General features: G+C 38.0%; 1 protein-coding gene across 2 annotated transcripts; it reads right to left on the bottom strand.

Moving 5' to 3' along the window:
- Positions 1 to 2,084: 2,084 nt before the first annotated feature.
- Positions 2,085 to 23,187, bottom strand: PLA2G4F (phospholipase A2 group IVF). 2 transcript variants are annotated; one of them, XM_042813709.1, is made up of 20 exons: positions 22,947 to 23,186; positions 19,439 to 19,511; positions 17,540 to 17,676; positions 16,660 to 16,788; positions 15,347 to 15,387; positions 14,690 to 14,732; positions 13,408 to 13,474; positions 12,949 to 13,118; positions 12,587 to 12,700; positions 12,082 to 12,119; positions 11,142 to 11,277; positions 10,327 to 10,463; positions 9,055 to 9,277; positions 8,383 to 8,497; positions 7,445 to 7,582; positions 5,656 to 5,763; positions 4,574 to 4,768; positions 4,088 to 4,254; positions 3,341 to 3,527; positions 2,085 to 3,157 (listed from the first exon to the last, which is right to left on the bottom strand). In XM_042813709.1, the coding sequence occupies exons 1-20, from the start codon at positions 23,055 to 23,057 to the stop codon at positions 2,928 to 2,930; spliced, it is 2,559 nt and encodes an 852-aa protein (XP_042669643.1). In that variant the 5' UTR covers positions 23,058 to 23,186; the 3' UTR covers positions 2,085 to 2,927. The 2 variants fall into 2 exon arrangements, with proteins under 2 accessions (XP_042669643.1, XP_042669644.1); XM_042813710.1 differs by lacking the exon at positions 2,085 to 3,157 and having other exon boundaries at positions 3,441 to 3,527; positions 4,088 to 4,264; positions 22,947 to 23,187.
- Between the last annotated feature and the right edge of the window lie 1,254 nt (positions 23,188 to 24,441).

The following is a 24,441-nucleotide window of genomic DNA, read 5'->3' on the forward strand; positions in this document are numbered from 1 at the left end:
TCTCCTGCCATCTGTCACACAACTACAAAAAGTAATGGAACATTTTGGTGGGAGGCTCAACCTCTACTACCATACACTAACATCCAACTCTGACATCACAGGGTCAGCATAATAAGATAGGAGGCAGTCCTCACAGCAGCATGCCCACTAACTACAGCAGCCTACTCTGGCTGCAGCTTAATAAAGCTACTGTCCCTGTAGCTCACGGCCTTGCCTTATGATATTTTGTGATTATAAATACAGCAGGTTGGAGAGCAGGTGGAGAGTCATTGCAGTGTCATGTAAAAGTCACCTTCTCCCCCTTTAATGCATTAAAAAATGTGCTGGATATGAAAAAGCATGTAGGTATCTGCAAGTGCTGTAGCTCAGACTGTAAAAGCCAATCACTTTCAGGATACAAAGAATTCCCTACCACCAAAACACCAGTAGTAACTGTCTCATTCGGGGGACTGGTGCTATGAAAAGGAACAATAAATAGAAGCAAACTTTGATACCATTGCCGATGCTCCCCTCCCCTTCCAGATGCCATATTTAGGAAATGTAGCTAGAAACTAGTCTCAGGAAAAAAAAAAGTTGTTGATATATCTTCATGCAATAAAGAGTGTTAGAATAACAAACACTTTTATGCAACTTTGCTGAGCTCTGCCACTGTTTCATCAGGATAGTGAGGTTAGAAGTGAAGGAAGATATTGGATATAATCCATATGAATACTGGAATGGGTAAATAGATGTTTTCAAGTGCAGTAATCTGCTCCTTAGATCACATGAACTTCGCCTCCTCACAGCAGTGCTTTAATTGTATCTTCAGGCTAAGGAGGGAGCAGCACGGGGCTACACATGATCACATTCCTTAGACCAGGAAGTAAGCTTAGCAATAAAACCAAGAATTGCAAAAGACTGGGGCAAAGATATTCATATATAAGTAGCATGTTAATTCACTCAGTTCAAATCAAAGCCCAAAAACTTTTAAACCAGTTCTAAAAAAATTATTTATAGAAATTTTGCTGTGGGGACAACAGAATGAAGAGGTTGTGATCTAAGCGAGAGTCAGTTCAGTTCACTGGCACAACTTCCAGTGATTCTTCACCTTTCCGATGCTGTCACCTCCAGTTTCTCAGTGGAAGTGGGTTTCTGGCATTTTTAAGACTGAAGAATACATGTAGCACTGCGAGTGTACTGACTTGTCTGTGGACAATTCTACCATAACACACAGTTGCAAAAGAGGTGGCTATTTACACATCAAGGTAACAAATTAAAATGAACTGTCAAGACCTCACATCTTTTCAAAACAGAGAAGCACTGCTACTGTAGCAGAACTTACTGAGAAGCTGTACCTTAAAAGACTCCTTTGTACATGGCTAGCAAATTTGAGCAGATCCAGTTTTGCAGGTAACATTCCATCTTCCCACCTATATCCTGCTATATAAGTACTCACACCCCCACAGCATCAAATCCTCTCCTATTAGGAGAGAACCTCAAAAGCAAGAAAGTACAAGTAATCAAGCCATGAATTCAGATTCACATCAGAAGAAAAACCAGCTCAGGAAACTCCAACCCCACTATAAATTCAAAGGCATGGCATGAGGTTTAAAAGCAGAGAAGGAACACTTGAAAATCCTGTGTGGAAAGATATATAAAACATCACCAAATGTATATTCAAGATGTCCAAATCCTACAAAGCAGATAGGTTACTGGCATCTATAATTTTTAAAAAAGAGCAATTTCAACTGCTGTTTCTTTTATTTCAGCTTAAGGAAGCAAGCTGTAAGGACTTTTCCTTCCAGATATCAATCAAGTTTGACTGCCCAAATGAAGTCACTGCTCAAAACATCAAAAAATTAAGACCTATTTTTAGAAAAGAATCTGAGTCACACATCCCTAAAGAGAAGCTTTATAATGAAGTGATGTCTTCTACTACTGTGCAGACCAACCAGAAATGGACTTGTGGTCCATTCCGACTGCATCAGTTATAATGAAGTAATAAAAGAAACTATGTAATGTTACTATGTTGACATTCTGCTTACTCTTTAAAATAAGAAGGAAATATATATCAAGTACTAAAAAGAATAATTATGAAAAGCAGGTTATAAAAAGTGAAATTTATTAAAAGAGGAACAAATATAAAAAAGAAGTCAAGAACCATACCTGCTCATAAGCCTTTATATCATTTTGCTTTCTGCAAAGGGAGGTCAATTCCACGCTTCAGCATAGCACCACCTGATGTTATTTTATTTATTAACATTTATAAAGCATTCCTACCTTGACCAACAATGTTTCTATAACATGAAAACACAGATGCCCTGAGCAAAGGTCTATCTGAATTGCAAGCACAAGTATGAAAGCATAAAGAAAAAAAATAAGTCTAATTCTGACTCTTCCTAACAGCCTTCCTTCCTACGTTTTCAAATACATAGGCATCAGTCAGTAGCAAGTTGAAAGCAAAAGGACACTTTTTCTCTCTTAGTGCATGATTATAACGAATGGAATTCAAGGCCAGATGATGTAAATGATTACACTGTATGGAGGTTCAGAAAGCAAGAAAGGTATGGAAGAAATCTGTGTTTCTTCATAGACCTTTGACAAAAAATCCTTTATCCACAAAACAGTGAAACTTTGAAGATTATTCTCCAGATGCTGGCACGATTTGCCTAGATTTCTCTAGTCAACAGCCACTGTTAGATGAGGAAATTGGGCTAGGTAACTACTCTTCACCACATAAACATATCTCTATTTCCTGTTTAACATAGCAACATGCTCTGTTGCTCTGTACAACATCATTATCTCTCAGGTTTTTCCAAGAACGTGGCACCTGGAGTGAAATTTCGCGGTCGCACAATTTCAGTGTCGCGTTCTCTACTCTCTTCTCAGAAGGACAGTTTCCAGTTTGAACACTGCAGTCTGTCTTTATTCTCAGTGATGGGAGCTTCTCATGTGTTGGCTGTATTGATGACATTCTTCAGTTTTCTCCTTTCTAGAGCCAAGTTCAGAGTTTTGAAGAGAGTGTTGCTACTGTTTAGAACGTTGTAGCGATTCACTTCCACTAACCTGCTGAAATCATATGGCTCGAAGGTGAAATTTAGCGTACGGTAAGGAGAATCTTTTGTCTCAATTACAAAGTCACCAAAGGATTTCTCATCTTCTGATTCACGTTTAACTCCTGCAGCAAGAAAAAACAATATGTCAGCCATAATAGACTTATGTTTCATGTGAGGAGGATATCACAGTCGATTTCTCAGTTGAACCACAATTCTTTCCCTAAAGAAAGAAACACTTTCTTCCTCTGGGATTTCAGCTCCTTTATGATCCAAAGTCCTTGGAAGCTGAAGGCAAAGCTCCTTACCTGGACTTTTGTATTTCTGGAAGGTGTCATTCACCAATGGGAAGTGGAGCACAATGGGAGCCTTTGGATTATCATCATCCACAAACACATAGCATTCTTTGGGCTTCTTCTCATCTTCCTCACTCACTTTGATTTTTGGAAAAGGTATTTCCCGCTCCTCACAATATTGCTGAGTCAGCTCTAAAACCTGTTGTCAAAAACAAGTGTCACTCTGATAGAATACCAGCCAACCACTGTGTCTGTAACTAGAATCCTCAAAGAGGGAGGCTCTTTCACAAAACAAGTGACAGAAATCCACCTTAAGACTGCACAAATCAATTTCTCTGGCTGGTGATACAGAAGAAGTACAGAACTAAAAAGCATTACCAAACATCAACAGTTTGTTGAAACTGTTTTTATGTTTTACTACTCTAAGTGTACATAACCTCTCTGCACTTAAAAAATTAAATATGTATGTACAGAAAAACTCACTTGCATGAAGAAAGTCACCAACTGCAACAAGAATCTTACAAAGTAAACAAATATTCTAGGTAACATGATAAGCTTCTGAATGGAATCAGAGTTGTCATTTCCAATCTCCTCGTGATATTGAGAGTAAAAAGCATGGTACAACAATATTTTAAAGTGGTGAGGATTCATTTTAATGCAGTCTTTCATCAGCGTTTGCATTCAACATCAGCTGATCTGCTATCATCATGAACATGATTCTGCACTCTTATCTTCCTGTAATAGTGCTGTGTCTCTTACCTCAAATGGAGCTTCCCAGGAAAAATTGAATGACAAAATAACATCCACATCCCTCTCTGGTTGAAGTACCAGTGGAAAGGGAGAGTTGATAGAAAAGCCACCATCCACTAAATATAAGTTCTCCTCCATGGGGCTCAGCTGGTTGGGAAATGCATCCAGATGAGTGCCTGTAAGACACTCCAAGTAACAAAAGTAACTATAATGCTTTGTTACACACTGCTGACTACAAACAACATAGATCATGCTAGGGCTGTAAGAAAAAAAACACATTATAACATGTACTGAAATTGGTCATAAAAATCTGATAATGAGCTTGCCTCGTACATCAAAATATACACAGAGGATCAAATCTCTGTTTTGACATTAAAAGGGCTAAATTCCTTGACTCCAGTGGAACAAAGTCAATCTTTTTACACTCTGTAACATTGCCTATTACAGAACATTAACATACTATTTTACATTCCAGACATACACAGGTTCATTTACCTCTCCAAACCACAAATTCCTTGATTTTAACATAATCTTTATGAAGATATAACCCGTGCATGAAGTTGAAGGTCTCTCCACACGTGACCCGGGACTTGAAGAAATCCTGGAAGATTTGCAACAGGGGGCCCCCAGGTACAATCAAGCGAGTCTTCAGCCGTGTTGGATCTCGGAAATGAAATCTTCTGCAGTCATCTATAGAAGTCACAAAGGGTATAGAATACATAGCAAATGCTCATGCGGCTTCATCATTTCAATCAGACCTCTTTTCTACAAAGTTTAACCAGTTGTCCTAAGGCTGACTTTGTGCTTTAATTAAAACGTATTGTAATTAAATTTAAATCAGCTGTATTTTCTATAATTTGGATATTTACTCATCGTATTTAAAGGGAATTACACAAATCACTGTCCATTTTAATTTCAAATCCATACAAAAACTCTTGTTAGCAAGTGACAACCACTTCTGTCTCGTAAAACAACAGTCACATTTATAGTTACAGAAGCTAAACAACTGCAAAGAGGAAAAAAATCTCTCCTGCCACTATTCAGTATGGAGTTATAAAAACACACCTGAACATCTCTCAGTTTCTAATAAGTTTCCTTTACACTACTAGGGAGTTATCGTACAAATGGAGAACACAAATGAACAACCAGCTTACTCAATGTTAGTAAATATATACATATATAAATAAGTAAAGCTAAGAAGTGAACTGAAAACTTATTTTTCACCTCTTCACCTCTGTTCTGTTGTAGCTGTACAGCTTTTGTCTTTCCCTTCTCATGATTAAGACCCCCTGAATTGCAAAACATGCTCAAGACATCTCCCAGAACTAGACAAAGTGTATAGTCAGGTTCATGTTTAAAAAAAATTAAATTAAAAATAGAAAAAAAAAAAAAAAAAAGTAAACAAGAAAACTACCATTAATCTCCATATATGACAGTATGGATTAACACACAGAACAAAAGGAAACGCTAGTCTTCAAAACAACATGTAATACATTTTTGAGTCACATTACTTTTTAAAGTCACTCCAAAATCAGGAATCTTCAGAAAAATCCAACAATTTTAAAGAGTGTTCTTACCTATGACTTTGATAACATCTTTGAACGGATCTAGAAAGCTCAGTCCTATACCAACCACTTTTAAGCAGATATCATCTAAGCTCGCAGCAAAGGCACTGCCCCACATTCCTGCAGGAGAAATGAATCGTACTTCAATAATTAAATGCTTTTTTCTGGTGCAAAAAGGCTTGTAAAAGGCTTGTAGCTCAATTGCTACCTGTCGTGCAGAGGGCTGCCATTTGACCCCCACTATTCTGTAAATACAGAAACTTCCGTGAAAGAGAAGCTCTTATATGAGAAAAGATGCAAAGAGAATGAAAAGATCTAGAGAAGTTTTTGACAGTTAGGATCAACAGCAGATTGGGTAGAGAGATGTGGTGAGCTGTAAGAGACTTAGTGCCTAGTTTCCTATGCAAAACTACTGAGAAAGATCACCAAGGTATCCAGAGCAGACTCCAAGACAGACTGAATGGGCAAAGAAGTTCTTTGTATCAGCAACATGAGAATGTCTGATTGAAGCAGCAGCTTTAATAAAGCTTTAAAATCTTTGCAGGGCCTAAAGATCTTTTGAACCAAAAGAAGAATTCCAGCTTCAAGCTACTACTATTGTGTTCCACAGTTACAGAAAGAAAATACTTCTGGCACATTAGCTTTACTTCTTCTATTTCTTTCTTTTTTTTCAGTTGTTTTTTTTTTTTTTTTTCCCCAACTCAGACAAAAACACGGTATAAAAAATTCACAGTCTTCATGTTCCTGACTGATTCCAATAAAATAATATCTGTGTATAGATTGTCACTGCCTGCCTGTAGACATCTTCAAGGAGGATGCTTCAAATAGGGTATAGTCCTTCAACGCAAAGCCTTTAAGGACATCTATGATCACAACAGAGGGGAGTTGGAGAGCCTTGCCTAACACCAAGACCTATAGAATCAAATTCACTAACAGCTGCATTTCTGATTCTGATCTTGCCTCATCTCCTGCACTGAACTTATAAGGAGCGTATCATGATTGAATTGATTTGTTACTCAGGCACACGCAGGCACTAGCCGTAGGAAGATAGCACCACAACACTTACAGGCAAGTATGCAGTGTCAAGAAACCTTGAGTATTTTTCCAAGGGCAACATTGGAAAAGAACATTATGTCAGATGAAAATACTTGGAAGCACAGGATAATTCACTTCAACTTTGAGGAAAGCAGTAGCCCTCCCTGACCAACCACACCATGCCCTGCCCTCGATTTTCATCTACAGTAGTTTATTCCCACAAGAATTTCACTTTATCTGTGGGAAAGGATCTCTACTTACCACACACGTCCTGTTCAGCAACATGTTTGCTCTCAGTTTATCACCAAACATTAAACTAACACTCTGAATACTTCATCCTGTTCAGTTCTGAAAAGTATTCTACCCAACCAAGCTTAAGACACATTTTTAATAACATATATGTATATATCTAACATATAAATATAAAGTTGACAGAAAGTGAACAAATTTTCTGTCGAACAGGTATTACCCATTAAAAAAATTCATAGGTAAGGAATAGAAATGAAGTTAATGGAATGAAGTAGCATATTACAGCAGAAAACATTAGCTCCTACAAGGCATGACTATAAAAGCAATGGGATACTATTGGCTTTTTAAAGAATCTTTTTACACATGTAGGAATATATGACTATAATACTATAAAACAGTGCCTAAACCTGCGGAGAAGAACTTGACATTTTTTTCCCCTCTTCAGATTCTGGGATCTGAAGAGAACAAAATTTAAAAGTTGATGAGTCCTAAAAGTCCTACCGCTATAAGTTCATACCTTGTAGAAAACAAATTCTAGGCTCTGGATGTTTCTGGATGAGCCTTCCCATGAAGAACTCACTGTCAAAGTCTTCCGTTCGGACAAAAGCCCCATATTTGCGAAACCCAACTTCATAGGGAGTAAACTCACACCATTCTAAGAAAGAGTCAACAGATCAATGAGGACTTGCTCACCTCAGAGTAAGCTTACATGCAAACACTTCACTACTGAAATTAATGTTCATACGAGGAGGAAGGGAAGGGGGCAGAAAGGAATCTACCTCCACTTCTTTTACTATCATTGTGGATTTCCTGTCACTCTTTCCAGGGAGCCTCTATTTTAGATAAATATCATTAATATAAACTCTTGTCCAGACTTTTGTTGACTAAATACAACCTTCTTTCTTCCTGGCTTCTAGGGGAAAAAAAAAAAAAAAAAAAAAAAAAATATTTTGCTCTTAACTTTGTTACTAGAGAAATATCCTACCTATTTCAACTCTACCCTGAATCTTTTTCATCACATCTAAGGGAAGCTAGTTCACTTTTTCTCTGCTGCTGCTAGCGAGCTCTGCTCACTACTTACCATCAACTTTTAAAGTACTAATTTCAGATTTCTGTTGACCCCGTGTTAGGCTTCCTGAGTTGCCTGCACATTGAAATGACCCTCACACTTGAAAGCCTTCCATAAATACTTACAAGTGAAATTCATTGTCCTTCAAGTTCTGCTTTAAAATTTTTCTTCATGTATATACATTTCTTCTCCAGAACAAAAGAATAGCAGTGGAAAAATAAAAGATCTGATGGTATGCAGGTGTACACAAGCACTGGTGTCCCTGTCTCTTTACATCTACATGCAATTACTGCCTCATATTTAAAAACTGTAAGTGACTAGGACTGGAGCAGCACAGGTGAACTGAATTTATGGACTTCAGCAAGCCAAAATAAAGCTGTTCATACCTGCAAAATCACCACTGCTAATGTTGGGTCTCACATTGACAGCTGCATAGATAGGATAAGGGTTCTGGGCCCATTTCACTGCTTCTTGCTGATCAGACAGTTTTGATGGATCTTCCTGGTAACAGCAAGGAAGAAGAAACACACTAAGTAAGATAAATTCTGTCCTCACACTTAAATAATTTGAAGCTGTTTCTTAGCATCAAACAATACTGCTAATTCAAAGTCCCCTGTCCTCCTTCCATCTGTGCACATGATTAGGTTTTGACAGAATATTTAGAATGTCAGGTGTTATTAACAAGCTAATTACTCCTCTGATTTCAGTTAGTATAATTAATATTGCACAGTGATATAGTTCTGCAAAACCAACATCAACATTCTTTCAGACAATGTGTTGAATACAAAAGCTATTAATTTAACAAGTTATTCCAAACATACACTCCATTTTTCTACAGCACTAATATTTAAAGCTACAAAATCCTTTACCAAGAAAAGTGCTAGAAAAACTGAGGCAGACAGAAGCAAGTACTCCTTATGTTTATTCTACAGTACTGCCTATTCCAGATCAGCCTACAAAGCTGGAGAGTATCTAATTTCTTGACACTTAATATACAGGTCTGCAAAGGTCCCAACTAGAAGTCAAGCAATAGTGCACATCCAAACAAACTCTTTTACCTTCTGTTGTAAGAAATACTCCACAATAAGGCCCCACAAATCTGTGAAGGAAGCTTTCCGTCCACTACTCTCCATTGCACTCAACTCCTGGAAATAATATTTCAGTCGTTCTGGGGAGAACGCCCCTCCTTTGCTGCTGGACACAGCCCTCTGAGCTCTGCTAATTGCATCTTGAAGGTCCTTCTGGGACCAGTTAGGGTCTTGATATAATGTTGATAAACACCTGAAAATATTTACATTAAATATCATTGGTAAAAATGTCTTTTACATAAACAAAGAATTTTAGCTAGATATTATATTACTCCTGTGAGTAATACTTACTCCTTGGCTAGAGAAGTCAAGCTAAAAGATAAAAGATCATCAAGAGACAGAAATGATGGATCTTCATGCTTTAAGACATGCTGAAAACCCTGACAACTAGCAGACAGCAAGGCTGCTACTGCATATAGCAATTGAGGCTATAAACTTCATCAGAACATAGGTCTCATTAAAATGAGAAACTGGTTTGTGTGCTTGATGAGCAGATAACTAAATCTGTTTCACAGTCTGGCTTTGAATCAAAAGGCACAGACCAGATCATGAGGTTAGTGCAAGAATAACACATAAATCAGAGTTAATGCACAAAGCTCTACAAGGGAATATTTTATTGTCAGGTTGCACAAAGTGCTGGAAGGGGGGATTATATGGTCAGGTTGCACAACTCCTCAGTGAAATCATTTCATGAAAACAATGTGTACTGATACAAAGAATTGTTTCACTATGTACTCTAAGAACTGATTTACTGAAACATTCTAACCATGTCTGACACCTCAGCACACTGCTCCAGACTACTACAGCCAGCACCATTCCCGCAATCAGCTGCATATACCATTTTGGAAAGTAGCAACATAGTGGTCTGCACAGGTGTGTTTCCAGACTTGAAGCATCTTTGTTATCTTCCAAGCAAATCTTGCAAGCAAATAGGGAAATCTTTTGAAATGAAGCTTCTGAGAGAATACACAGCAGCTTTATCAAGGTAATAAGTTCAAATATTCAATTGCCATGCTTGCAAAAGAGTAGATTCATAAACATAGCCAATAGCTTGTATGGGTCAAAAGCAGTAATAGATTTTAGAATGACTTTAGGATTGATATTAGAACTCTCAGGTGAGATCTGATGAAATATTCAACTTCATTGTCTACAGATGGCAAAGATACAGTTCTAGACTAATTTACTGCATAAACACTAACATTCTGAACTAACTTTCTGGAATCAGCACTGCACAAAACTTACCAAGTAGAGCCAGAAATTCCACTCAGATACATTGCAGCATCCAGAAGGCCCAGCTGCTGAAGGCCAGCTAGGCTGCCGTAGAATGATGTCAGTGCTCTCATCCCACCTCCAGACCCCAGGACTGCTACAACTGGAACCTGCAGCCAGCAAACACAGGAGTCAATCACAGGCTTTTGAATTGCCAGCAAATCACCAGTTAAACAGAATTAATGCTGTGTAAAAAACATAATATCTACTTACATTAATTTCAGGTTTGATTTCAATCAGCATTTTCTCTATTTTGTAATTTAAATACATTGTTTACTATAAAAAACAGCAGCAATTCCAGACAACAGTGAGTTACTGAAGTTGTTATGTATATTACTGCACATTCACTTGCATGCCACAGAATACACACACTAGAATAAAAAAAACCACTGTTTCTCATAGAAGCACCTACAGTTCACAGGACAATGCATCAGGTTACCTAGAAATAGCACCGTCACTAAATAAGCAATTTGGAAGCAGCTCTGCTGTGCCAAGATTCAATTATGCCACTCTGAAATTGACTTTCCCATGAGAAACCAAAGCCCAAGACACAAGAGCTCGGCTAAAGGAAGTGCATGCATTCAGAAATTTCAAGTTTGTCAAAAGCACACACACATCCTTCAGAATTTCAGAAATACAAGATTTGAGACTTCAGAATTGAGACATTGCAGGGATCTCTCATGGTAAGTGTAAGTCACATGTTGCTTACAGGCAAAGAATCCTACATACCTTACTAACTACCAGCCAAACACAAAGGATTTTTATCAGTTTCCCACTGTGCTCAATACCTCATCTCTCTGGGGGGACTGCTTTAAGTTAAGAGTCTTCTTCAGTGCTTCAGAAACAATTTTCTTCCTTTTGTCCACAAATTCTCTCTCCTCTTTGCAGAGGTCAAAACCCAGTCGTACATCTAGATCCCAAGTGCTAAAATAAAATTTAAAACAAAACAAAAACAAAAAACAAAAACACACACAAAGTTTTCAAAGGTTTGTAATTTCCAAGGAAAAGTGATTTCTGAAAGTATATTCTAAGCGGTGATCTGAATCACTGGATTACACTATTAGATGACTATCACATGAAAAGCTGTCTGTAATGTGTAAGACTAGCTATTTTTAACAAGATTGTTTGGAATTAAAAATGAAACACCTCTCTGCTGTATTTCTTCCTTAATGTCCAATTACAATATTTGTGTCAAGCAATCGTTCAGCCTAAGTTTTGGGAATTTCACAGAAAGGAAGAAAAAATTCTCAGTGGTTGAAGGAAGGTTATAGAAGGGGCAACTGAGATCACGGTATTAACATGAAGGAGGACACAAAGAGACTGTAATTTTAAAACAAATGTCTGGACACCCTGCACCCATCCAAGATCTTCACGCACTGAGCTGCTCCTCTCCTAATTGTCAGCACAGCACCATGTATATTCTGGGAATTATCTGCAGCTATCAAAGTTATATAATATTTAAAACACCAGCTAACCATATTTCATGTGTTTAAGTTAGAAAACAGAAAAGTTTGCCCCAGTTAGAGCAGGATTGAAACCAGTGTCTGAGAAAGTACCTTCAAAAAGAATAATCACAGATGCCAAAAGAAAAACAGCCAAGATTTTTTCTTTAATCTGTCTCAAGAGATGCACTGGGACAGTGGCACTTCTCAGAGCAGCAGGCACACACCTTTTCCATGAGAAAAAAGCTCTTTCCTCATTTTAGATATCACTGAAGTTCCTACTCACCTCTCTACAGCTTTCAAACTTATATCCAAACTTTCTTCCTGTAAAAACAGAACAAATTCTGCAATTGATAACAACTTCATAGATGGTACTACTAACCATAAGTTATTACATCAGCATTGTCACCAGATACTAGCAGGAACAGCATTCTCACGCACAAAACTACATCTGTGGAACATTTTTATCGTCAGTCTATTTCAGACATTTTCAGCAATCTCCACAGCAAGCAAAGATTTTCACTCTGCTCTCTGAGCACATTCACCCTTCCACAAGCCTCTTGCTTTTCTCTTCCTCTGATATTTCAGTCATTCCCGTTGACTTTGTTTTTGCAAGACCCAATCATGAAAATATATTTTAAGAAGAGTTTCACTGAGCTTGCTATATCATTCTTGAGCTACAAGAAAACAGCACTCCTAAGAATCGCATTCAATTAACTTTCAAAATGCCTATAGGAGAAGAGCAACACCTGAAATATATTAAAAAAAAATATAGAAATCGTTCACATTACCTCTCCCAGAGGAACAACTTTATCAATTTTTTTTCCCATAGGAAGGGAATTAAGTGGCACAGTCCCCCGTCCTAGAATTGTAGAATGCTTTTCAACATCAGGGTTCATTCCATCCTAATATAAAACAAAATGCCTTTTGAGCTTTCCAGAAAAAGTGTTAACAACATGACTGCTTTTGACATCTGTACATTCTCGAAAAATATATCTAAAACTGACATCCCTTGACATCTGAAGGTCCGTGATGAAATTGAGGATATTGAATCTATGTTTAAAGGCTTTTTCGTGGACTGGAGATGCTGGTTTCAGGGTGAATTTACTTAAAAGTGCATATGAACTTTCTAGCAGTCAGCACAGCTTCTTACCTGTAGGAAAGATATGGTTTGTTCCAGTTCCACTTGTAGTTCTGGATGGATTTCTTTGTCCACGTGAAAGACAAAGGAGGTTCCACATTCCTCCTCATTGTCCAGACTCCAAGGAATACACAGCTGCTTCTGATATGCCCCTGGAACAGACAGCTTGACCTCACAGTTACCTATGAGTTAAAATAAGAAGTTTAGACTACAGAATCCATTTATTTAAATGTTCCAAATTAGATACTTCTATTAAACGTGGTTGAGACTAGGAAAACACAAGCAAAGACTCAAGTTTCCCTCACAAGACGCCCAATGGCAGAAACACAATATTGCTCAGCTTTTATTTCCAATACTAAATTAATTTTAAAAGTCAATTTTGTAATCAGTAAGAATGCACTATACAGACAGTATCAAGTGTTCCCTCTCTCCCATGGAAGAAACATCCTTAAACCCTGCAGGCAATCATACCTTGCTGTTTCTCTTTCGTTTTTTCCTCTTTGTTGAGGGTGCCTTGGAGCGACAAACAAGGATGAACCTACAAAAAGAAGAAATCAGCTCTGGTTACAAGGTCTGAGTTCACTTTCTAGTTGAAGCTTAATCCATCTACTATAGCAGGAATCAGGTTTACAAATGAAACATATTTAAAAAAGACATTAGGGATTACACTAACTTTCCAAAGAAAAAGCAAGTATAGTTTCAACAGAAACAGATTATTTGTTCATTTCAGAACCAAAAGTATTCTTCCTCTTCCAGTTCTTTGTTTTCTTCTTATTATATTGTACTTTTGTCTTTGTTTTCTGCGACCTGCACTTCATATGTACAAGTTTACCTTTTCTTTCTCCTCCTCTTTTTTTTTTTTTTTTTTTTAATGCACATGTGAGTACGCACTCAGAACCTGTTCAGGTCCTAGAAATCAGTTCATAAATTCAGCCATGACTTTCTGTACTAGATGATCCACATCCTCAAGAAACTTTGTCTCTCACACCAATCAGTCATCAGCTTCCCTTCTAGAACAGCCAATGAGATATTTAGTTGGGAATAGCTGCTCACAAAGATAGGAAATTCCTCCACAGCTTGAACAGAGGACTGATTTGCTGAGGTAAGTATGAATATAAGGGGCTCCTTACTGTGAACTGTTCTGCAGAATCATTCTACTACAAACCAGCATTTTTTTCCCTGAAAAATGGTTAAAATTCTTTATTTTAACAATGACAGAAGTTTCCATTCTTTTTTTCTTTATTTAATATATATATAAAAAAATATATATCATTTGAGCCTCTTTCCTTTGGGGAAAAGAGAGGTATTTTTAGTGTATAATATACCATATGTTTTTTTAGCTTATTTTCCCCAAGAGAACAGGAAAATATCACAAGGCTTGTCACCTACTTAAAAATGGCACTGAAAAAAAATCCTAGAAATGTTAAGGAGGAAGACTATACCCAGCCAGCATCTAGGCTAGAAAACTCAGGACCATCCACAGGGTTCACCAGCCTTCCAAAAACACCTTTATGTCTTTTAAATAGTCTCATGGGGGAGGAAAAAAAAAAAACAAAACAAAACAAAAAAAAACACCCCAATGAGTTGGTTTAAAGTTTCAAAAACTGAAACATGAAACTCAAAACCAGAGGGAAGTGCTGGAGAGAGTATGAGTTATTTGAATGCAGGGTTTCAATTCTGAACAATTCTTTTACTAGTAAATACCATCAGGTACAAATCTCAGCACATATATAACTGACTTGTGTGTACTCACCACAAGTACTCCATTGGTCAATACCTCTGTAGGAGCATCTGAGCTGTGAAAGGAAGAGATTTAATGCAAATAAGTTTTGATTTTAGTTTGCATTATCCTACATTTCAAACTGCCTGTCTAGAAAAAAAGTAGGAAAAGCAGGTCCTTGGATGCAAGAGATCTAAGCAAACTAGACTAACACTATTTTGTGTGACAGAGCAATACAAGAAATTACTGAAGGAGAAATTCCTCTGCCATTATATGCATGTTATTATTTGAAAACCTGAATATAAGCTGAGATTAGATAGACTGCCACGCATCTATCCTCGCAATGTAAACACTTGTATACTTTAAGAATGCAAACTTTTCAATCCTAACTGATTTAGCTCATGGGGAAAAAAAAATAAAAATAAAAATAAAAAAAATGCTGATGTACCTTCCTTTGCAGTGCTGCAATTCTCATAAAGTCAATTTTGTTTTATTTCCTCTTTGGTTTCCACAAATTTCGGCGGCTGAACTTTTAGGACATTTGCTGTCAGCCACTGGTGATCAGCTTAAGCACCACAGAGAAGTACTGTGCATTAGCTTTTATATGGACAAGTCTATGCTGCACACAGAAAGCAACAGAAATCACCTCTCAAGAGTACAGGTTCATTAAGCTCTTTAGGTAAGACTCACCATTTCTCCAAACAGAACTCTACGTCCAATTCTTCATTATCCTTTAAAAATAGAAGCGTGACTCTTAAACTTGAATACAACCAAGACAAGCTTTCATTTTTTTTGCTTTTACAGATAATGCTTTTTTTTTTTTTTTCTTTCTGCTCTTTTAAACATACTTGTCCTCCCAGGCTTTTCTTATGTTAAACATAGATGTGTGAGCATGGCATAAATGAGTGTTGGCTCTCAGATCCATTACTCCACCAAAAACGACTTACCCAGCTTAAGTACTACTGCAGTTCCACCTCTAAAAACAGCATCCTCAGGAGACTTTGACTCAGCAATATCCACTAAAATGTTGATCAAGATCAGCATTCAAAATAACTGAGTAGAAGTCAATTTGAACAATTCTCTTTCACTGAAGTTGCTTCCAGTTCCACAATTACTGATCAAGTTTACCTTTTAATTGTTCAGCAAACGGTGGGAACAAGGGTTTTAGTAAGATGCCTGTGATCATAAATCATTCAGAGGGCCTGTGACAACTTCTCAATGACGAGGGGGTTGGAACTAGATGATCTTTAAGTCCTGTTCCAACTGAAGCCATTGTATGATTCTAACTGACTAACTGTATACCAGTCTACTCCTGATTGTACCAACAGATTTTTCAAGAAACCTGTGATCTAGGCCTATTATAGGAATGTGTTTGGAGCAGTGTCAAAAGTGTTCAGGTTGGTGACATGACTTCAGTTATGTGAAACAAGCTGTCTTATTGCAAGGCCATAAACAAGCCCATAGGGACTGAGAGCAGCTCATAGGCACCAACTTCATCCCTATGAAGTAGAAATCAAATGTAATTGTACATAATCCTGCATATAAGCTTCTCAGTTACTAAACACAGAAGTAACCTTTGAAGCAATAAACTTTACTGCAAACTGACGACGATCAAACAAATAAGGTAGTCTGCAGTTCACAAAAGGATTGCTGTAAATTCAGTTCATTTTAAGCCTAGCTTCTGCCCCTTATGCATGTTAAGAAACAGTTCAAAACCTACAAAGGCGTTTCAATGCCATATCTTCATTAAAACAGCACCCATCCCAAATTTTATTTAGCTGGGCACCCCAAAGACTGTGGAACCCCCAATTTTTTATTTTTATTAAAAAAAAAAAAAAAAGAAATCTCAGATGACAGTAAGACCATTTATAATACCATCATCTGTCAATATATTTTCCCCTTCTGGCTTCTACAACAGACAAATAAACAAGCACACACTGCCTCACCTCAGTAATGTGAACAGCAGCTATTCAGAGCTGACTGGGGAAGAGCTGAGGACTAACCTGTGGGTTCAACTTGAAAGTGCGCAGCAGGGGCTGACCCGGCTTCATGCCTCCTACGTCAAAGACAATGGAAGTGAGTTCATCACTGACTAGGACATCCTTGTCGTAGAGGGTCAATTCCAAAATGTTCTAAAACCAAACAGAAACAAACAGCTCAAGTGAAGACAGAGAGCCACTTCCATGAACTACAGTAGCTGTAAACAATAGACATTTTATGCATTAATCAGTACCCATCCCTTTGCCTTCTCTGAAAGGAATTTGCCACTTCCAGCAGGACTTACAGAGTAACTAAGCACAAAGCTTCTATTTGGCAGTCATGCTAAAACCGATACTTTAAAAACTGTTTCCTTCCCTCTGTCATTAGAGTCTACTTTGAGAATAAGTGCTGACAGTCTGGAAGCTTTGTTTGGCTCAGACAGCAGGACTGCCTATATTAAGATTTTTGCTTTTCCTGATCATAGGAAATCATTCCTAGACTTGACACAGTGAAATAAGCGGCAGAGTGATTTGACTTGGAGGCCTAAACAACAGTCAGTGTAAGGTGAGCAGAGCTAAAAGAAGGCAACAGTTACAATGTGGAAGTAGAAACAACCCTTGAAAAGTTGCATCATCAGGAAATTTCCATCAGCTTTCTCAGACACTATCCTAACTTCCCTTTCTTGAGTTTTATCACAAAGTAATTTAAGGCAAATTCTGGCTGCTATTTGCAAAAGATGGTGGTTGCCGTTATAGCTTTTGGCACCACTGAAGAAAACCATCACCTTACACCTCCCTCTGCTTTTGAGGGTAATGAAGATTCCTTGATTTTGAATGAAGTATTAAAGCAAGCCAACACACAACCGCAGATGATTCAACCAGCTCCACCAAGTATGTTCCTTACCTTGACAGCACTGTGGATTCGATACTGGAATGTTTCGTTCCACTCTGGGTTATCAGAGTTGTCAACAACCTGAGTTCGGGAGACATGGGGAGATGCAGTGGGCAGTTTCAGTTCCACGTAGCAGTCTGCCTTCGACACTAGAGCAGAGAGTTCAGAGACACAACAAAATTGTTACTCAAACATGCCCTTTCCCATGAGCTCTTCTCTTTCTAGATTGCATTGCGTCAGAAAAAAAAAATGTGCAAAATCAAGATGGGGCTTGTAGTGCAAATGCCTTGAAGCTTACAGCTCTGAACAGCAGTAAATTGAATGTTCAATGTCAGTATTTCTCTTCCTGGTTCACCCAAACTACAAAGCTTTTAATTTATTTTCAGAAAAGGAGTGTTGATACCAGAACCAAAGCAAAATCATTTCCTTGCTGTTGCAAGGAAATCCTTAAATCCTGTTAAATTAATACAACCCATTAAAAACTTCCTTCTGTTAATTTGCTCTGAATTTACCCTATGAAATATAACTTTAATTTAATATGATATATTGTATTATTACATTATGATATTATACAATTTTTCAAGTCTTGCTTTGCACCAAGAATCCAGTAGTGGTACTACATCAAGGAACAATGCAGATATAATTGGCGTTAATGTAACTCCTTTTCAGCTATTTCATTTTCTGAGCTTTCCACAACTCCTACCTGACCATGTTATTTGTCTTGTTTCAGTCACATAGCTACATTCTTTCAAAGAACCACTGAAAGATTGAGGTTGAGAGGGATCTTTGAAGTCATCTTTTCCATCCTCTGCTCAAGCAAGGTCTCTTAGATAAGAAGGTTGCTAAGACCATCTTCAGTGTTGAATACCATAAAGGATGGAGATTTCAACGGCTCTCTGTATAACCTGTGACAGTGCTCAGTTACTCTCAGTTACAAAAAAAAATAAAAAATAAAAAGCCTTTCCTTATGTTCAGATGGAACATGTATTTGCTCATGCCCATGGCCTCTTTGTCCTGTCTCTGGGAACCACTGAAAAGAGTCCTGCTCCATCTTCCTTACACTCTCCTTTCAGATACTTGTACACAATGATAAGATCACCCTGAGCCTTCTCTGCCAGCTCTCTCAGACTCTCACGAGAAAGATGCTCCAATCCATCAGTTTTAGTAGCCCTTCATTAGACTTCAATATTATCATCGCTCTCACAGCAGACTGTGCAGTGCAGCATTGGAGCTAACGCTCCAGTGTGGCTTCACCAGTACTGAGTACAGTGGCAGGATCATGCTCTTGACCTGCTGGCATCTGCTAATACAGCTAAGGATACCATTAGCCCTCTTAGTGGCAAGGGCACAAAGCTGACACCTGCTCAACTTGGCTCCCACCAGGACTCCCAGACCTTTTACTACCAACTGCTTTCCAGCCAGCTGACTCCCAAAACATATTGGTGACTGCCATTTAGATGAATGACAGAATGATGCAAACAAAATAAACAGACAAATGAAAGAAAAAGATACTAACAAATTATAGCTTCCAATTATTTATTTAAATGCAAATTGCTTCTTCCAGGTGCAGGAAGACAGTTCAGCAATGGAAAGAGTAACATTTCCCTTAACCTGAGTGCTGAACTCAAAGAATGCTGGGTAGACCACAACAGTTAGTGTAGAAAAAAGAAGCAGGAAGCAAAACGTTACCAGGACTCACCTGATTTTGTTCCACAAAGCAACGGTGTTAATCTGTATCTTGGCCTCAGATTAAGCCTTAAAATATAGCTGGGGCTTTACAATAGAAACCTTTGTGTAGATGCCAAGGCAATACAATGTGTATGTAAAAAGAACCCATAACAATAATACCTGTGTTACAGATGACTACTGAACAAAGAATCTGTTTTCTTAATACCTTTACCAGATACTCACACAGATCTGTACCCTTGATGTTTCTCGCTCTGAGGACTTTTACTGTTAGGTTGTAGTAAGGGTGCTTCTCCCACTGAAAAGACAGGAAGAACACGGCTCAGCATGTACCTCAGTTACAATACCTACTCTGTAACCACACTAATGACAATTTAGAGAAAAGGACCAGAAAAGTCAAACAAAAATAAACAATTAATGACTCAGTTTGGGAATATATAAAGTATTTTGAGTGTCCTGGAGGAAGGCTATAGGAGGCTAGAAGGAAACTCAATTCCCTTTCAGCACGGTAATGACCAATGTCTTAAGGTAACTCCCCACACATTTCAGAAAATAAGTCCCTGATTTAGGGTTTCCTCTAATTATAGGTAGATTTTTATTTACTTCATTAGCTCATTCCTACTGAAGGATAAAACGAAACTGGAACTCCTCAAGTAATTTTAATAATGACTTGACTAGTTTGTTAAGAGGGCTTGCCAAGGATACACGCATGCTTGAGTAATAGCAGACGTGGCAAGAATCTTAATAGCATTGTCTGAGTATGTAGAAAGCACATGTTAACAATAAGGAAGAAAAAGACACTTCTTTGTAGAAACAAACTTCATAGCAGCTTGAGCAAGAAGGAAAAGCAAACCTCAAATTCCTACCCATTCAGAATTGTTACTGGTATCAACACTTTTAAAAGTGCACATTACTTTACCGGCATTGATCAAAATGTAATCCTTTTTCAGGAAAGCATCCATACGGCTATTTTTGGCAGGTAATGTTAGTTTCTAAAGGACTAGATGTGAGGAAGAATATAAACCTGACCAAATCCTAGAAGATCATGAAGAAGTGGGTGAATGGCAGGGGAAGATGAAAGAAAATGGCTTGGAAGGATATGGTGCAGAGATTGGGCAAAAACAATAGCATAAGGTTCATAAACGGAATGACATGAACTATGCCATTCAATTACAATATGAACCCAACCGTAACAAGAGCCAGCTAAAAAAAATCTTTCTATTCTTAATACATTTTCCACAAGTGGTCACTAGATCTGCACTTACCTTTTCTACAGGGTTAACTTGAGACCACAGAGTTCAATTTCAGAAAAACTAAGCATTCATTGACAACTATATTCACTAGCATCTTTGCTTACAACAAAATGCCACAGAGTGCAAACTGTTATATAAAAACATTAGCCTTTGGTATCCACTGATTAGGATATAAAAACAAATAATGAACCTTCAACTGTTAAACTGTTCTTGAATGTTCCCCAACTAATGAATTGTACTGTACTCGTTAGGCAGTTGCCTAATTGTGCACTTTCCCTTATTTCTTACCACCTTAAGATACTTAATAGCTTTTGCAAAACAGGGTTTAAGCAATACAGAAAATCCAAGACATACTTACTATACTGAATTTCTTTTCTCTGAGTGACATCCACTAAGAGCACCAAGGATAAAAGTCATATGCATAGCCTAAGATTCTTCATAGTCAAGTGCCAAATGAAACTTAATAACATAATGTGAGCTTATTTGCCTATTACCAGAGTGCTTTCATTTGCAACATCAATATGTTCAAGATGTTGCCTTCCCACATTTCCTTCTGGCAGTAAGATGTGACTTCTAATTTTATCCCAAGTTCTGCTCCTTAGATGCGTTTTCTTCGTTTTTAAGCCTTTCCTAATCACATTTATTTATTCCCAACCACAGAGCAATTTCTCAGGCAAAGTCTGCTCTCCTTTCTGCCTCCTCAAGCTACAGAAAGGACTACAGCAAGGAACACAAGATTCCATAGGTTACTCTCACTGATTCTCTGCAGTGTGCCACAACTCTTCAAGATTATTGAGAGGCGAAGCTACATGATCACATCCTCACTGCTGCCAAAGCAATCTTCACTAACAGTTTATCACCTTAAATTCAAATATTACCAGCAGAGGAAGCACAGAACTCCACAAAGATAGAACATGGCTTGTTTTACTGCACACCATCTGTCAACATAGTCACAAGTTCAGAAGTCCCTTCCAAAGGTCTCTAACAACCATTTATTTGTAGCCAACAATTACATCACTGAGGATACAATTCCCTCACCCGGATCATGATTTAAAGGCACATAATGCAGCAGATATCTTCTTGCTCTCACAAAGCTCTGCTATCAGTATGCCATAACCTCCTATTTCACCTTCCATTATTATTTTTTAGCCAAGGCGTAGCAATGCTGTAACATATCGTAATACGAACTTACATAGCAATGAAGCATAAGTATTGGATAAGGTCAATCCAAACACATCTAGGAAGAGATAGGCAAGAAATGTATGTAGAAATTCAATGACAGCTATAATTTTGTCTACATCAGTGTAGATGACAATGTTCCTATGTACATGACGCCTACAAGCAGCCAATTCCTAACTTACAGTTTAATGATTTTTCAAAACCACCCCTTCCTCAGAGCTCAAGAGACTGCAAAAAACTTGAAATCCTTATGTAAGGGTACAAGACTGAGTTCTCACTCTTAAACACTGTCTGGACTCTTCACCTAAACTGAAGATGCTGATGCAGCAGCAAGGGACTGTAAAACAGGTTATCTTAGGTGCAGGGCCCACAAATATTCTACGGTGAACTCTGCAAAATTTCTTAAAAAATTTGATTATACTGAATTCTCCAAAGCCAAATGCTGATCTACTTCCCTCCTCGTTGCTCACTATTAAGTAGTTTTTGTTTTTGTTTTTGTTTTAAAAAACTTATAAGCCAATATGACTTTGTTTTTTTTTTTTTTTAATTTTATTACTAAATAAATAACACACCTCAAGTCAGCAACAATCATTTTCATCACAAAGCAAATGGTAGAGCACAGTGGCATACAGACAGCAAACCATCCTGTTACATTCAGTGGTCACCTCAATTTTAAGTTCCAGATTTGTAGTAGGAGAGGCAGATAACACGATGACAGATAAGACTGTCTGGGCAAAGGCTCCTTCTCAAACAGCTGAGTGCAATTCAAAACTGAGGTTATTAGGCATTCCATTTTATACAATAGAATGATAAATAAAAATCAGTTGAAGGACAAACCATTGTAACCACTTATCTAATGTGGTTGTACTGCATTATGAACGGACAGTTTAAGTCATCGTTAATCCTTGTCTACCACAAAGTATAAAGCCTGGTGAGATAAAGTAGACAATAAAAAGGAAGGAAAAGGCAATCAAGGATATTTCACAAGAAAACACATAAGAGCCCTTATATCTCTACTGATGAGGAGTCTGACATGCTGGAGTTCCCCCCTACAAAGATTGCCACGTGTTCCCCCTAAACCTGAGGAACCAAGAGATCAATGCCTGCATTGTTTCACTCAGAACACAGACTTAGTAAAAAATTTGGAATCTCCATTAGCGTTAGCCAAAAATTTCCCTCAGTTACAAATCTCCTGTGATCACTACAGGAGTAGTTTCATACACATGCAGCAGCAATAAGTCATTGCCAAACAGATCTGCTAAGGAATACTGTCCTAAAGGCAGCGTTACAACTTGTCTTACCTGACAGTGATAAAATCCACTCTCCTTTCTCTCTTTTCTTTGGAAAAGTACAGCTGCCAGAAAAGGCAGCACTCTGGGTGGAACCGAGCCCCGCAGCACCCCATGGAACATGGAAAAAAATGGCCCGTTGTCTCAATAGAAAACCTGGCCAAAAAAAAAAAAAAGCAGAAGAACCCCCAGACGTCTGGCTGCGAAGAGCTGCTTACTACAGCCTTAATCTGAAGTTTCACACAGACTGGGCTTCATTCCAGCTGTGAAGCAGAGGTGTGGCCTGCACTTGTCAAACAGCCCAGTTCTACACGTCACTGACAGGTTTTTCAAATACTGGTGAAAGATAGCAGCAAAGCAGCACTGGATATGGAAGCTCTGGCTAGGAAAAGGCATTGCTGTGATAAGGCTGCAGCCTCAAAACTCCCATTCCAGATTTTCTTTCGGAGTTCCAGTGATCTTATTTAGGACTTGTGCTGGAATTTGGAAAGAGTTTGAAAACACCCATGATCAAACAATAGTTTTAAATAGAAATTCCAGTCTTGCAAGCCTTGAATTTATCACTGACTGTAGCCATTCAGAGACATTTCTGAGAGCCCTGAACAGAGGCACTATGATTTGGTCTGCCTTTGGATGCATCAGAGAACAATAACCCCAAACCACATCTAACCCTGGACGATGTGAGCAGTCTGTGCAAGTCCCTCCATTATTCTCCTTTCCTCACAGCACTGTCCTTATTCTTCCACCAAAGTTTCTCAAAACGCTGTACAACAGATTAGGTCCTGGATCCATTGTGCTTTCAGAAATATCTTAGTAGTAATGAATGAAAATGATGAGGTTTTTAAAACAGCTGCACCTCATGTGCAGGCTTTTATTAATCTGAAGCACGAGACAAGAAACTTACGTGCTTCAGTAGTTAGATAGTAGTATCAGATGTATGAAAGCCAGCAGTGCAGCATGTCACCAATGCAGACCAACATGAGAATGTGACACACTGCTAGCAAGATCCCATTAATTAATCACTTCCTGTTGTGTCAGTCTCTAGATTAGAACGTAAGAAAATTAATAAAGCATAGGCACTGGTATTTGAAGTACAAACAAGTCAGTACTAGTCAGTGAACTCACAGACTTAAAGGCAAAAAAGCAAAGACAGTACTAGTGCAAAACAGCCAGTGATTGCTTTAAACTCTCATGAAGCATTAAGTGCTATGTAAACACATCTGAAAAAGTGCTTCTTTACATTTCATCTTACCATTACACTGAAAGTTAAGAGGCCCATTCTGTTTTATTTATTAAAAAAAGCAGAATTATAAGCATCATGACTGTGAAACAGAGGAAAATTGAGGCAACATACAATTTTGTGAGTGCCCAACTGCATTTAAGTCAGACTTACCTGCCTTTTCCTGAAGTTCTCTGCCCTCTTCCAGTGAAATCTCACCACAGGAACCTAATGTTTATAGAATTTCTCTCTCAAGAAAGTCCAAAAGCTTTTAAAAACATGCATATA

This window comes from Centrocercus urophasianus, unplaced genomic scaffold (assembly GCF_019232065.1).
Source record: "Centrocercus urophasianus isolate 14NV4802_14NV808 unplaced genomic scaffold, USGS_Curo_1.0 seq_14, whole genome shotgun sequence".
In the NCBI taxonomy this organism is placed as follows: Eukaryota; Metazoa; Chordata; class Aves; order Galliformes; family Phasianidae; genus Centrocercus; species Centrocercus urophasianus.

Coding starts and splice junctions, on each gene's coding strand:
- PLA2G4F (XM_042813709.1), bottom strand. CDS start 23,057: ATGTTCCATGGGGTGCTGCGGGGCTCGGTTCCACCCAGAGTGCTGCCT. Junction 19,512..22,946: donor GTGGATTTTATCACTGTCAG/GTAAGACAAGTT, acceptor CTGTCTTTTCAG/TGGGAGAAGCACCCTTACTA. Junction 3,158..3,340: donor CCAGAAATACAAAAGTCCAG/GTAAGGAGCTTT, acceptor TTCTTGCTGCAG/GAGTTAAACGTGAATCAGAA.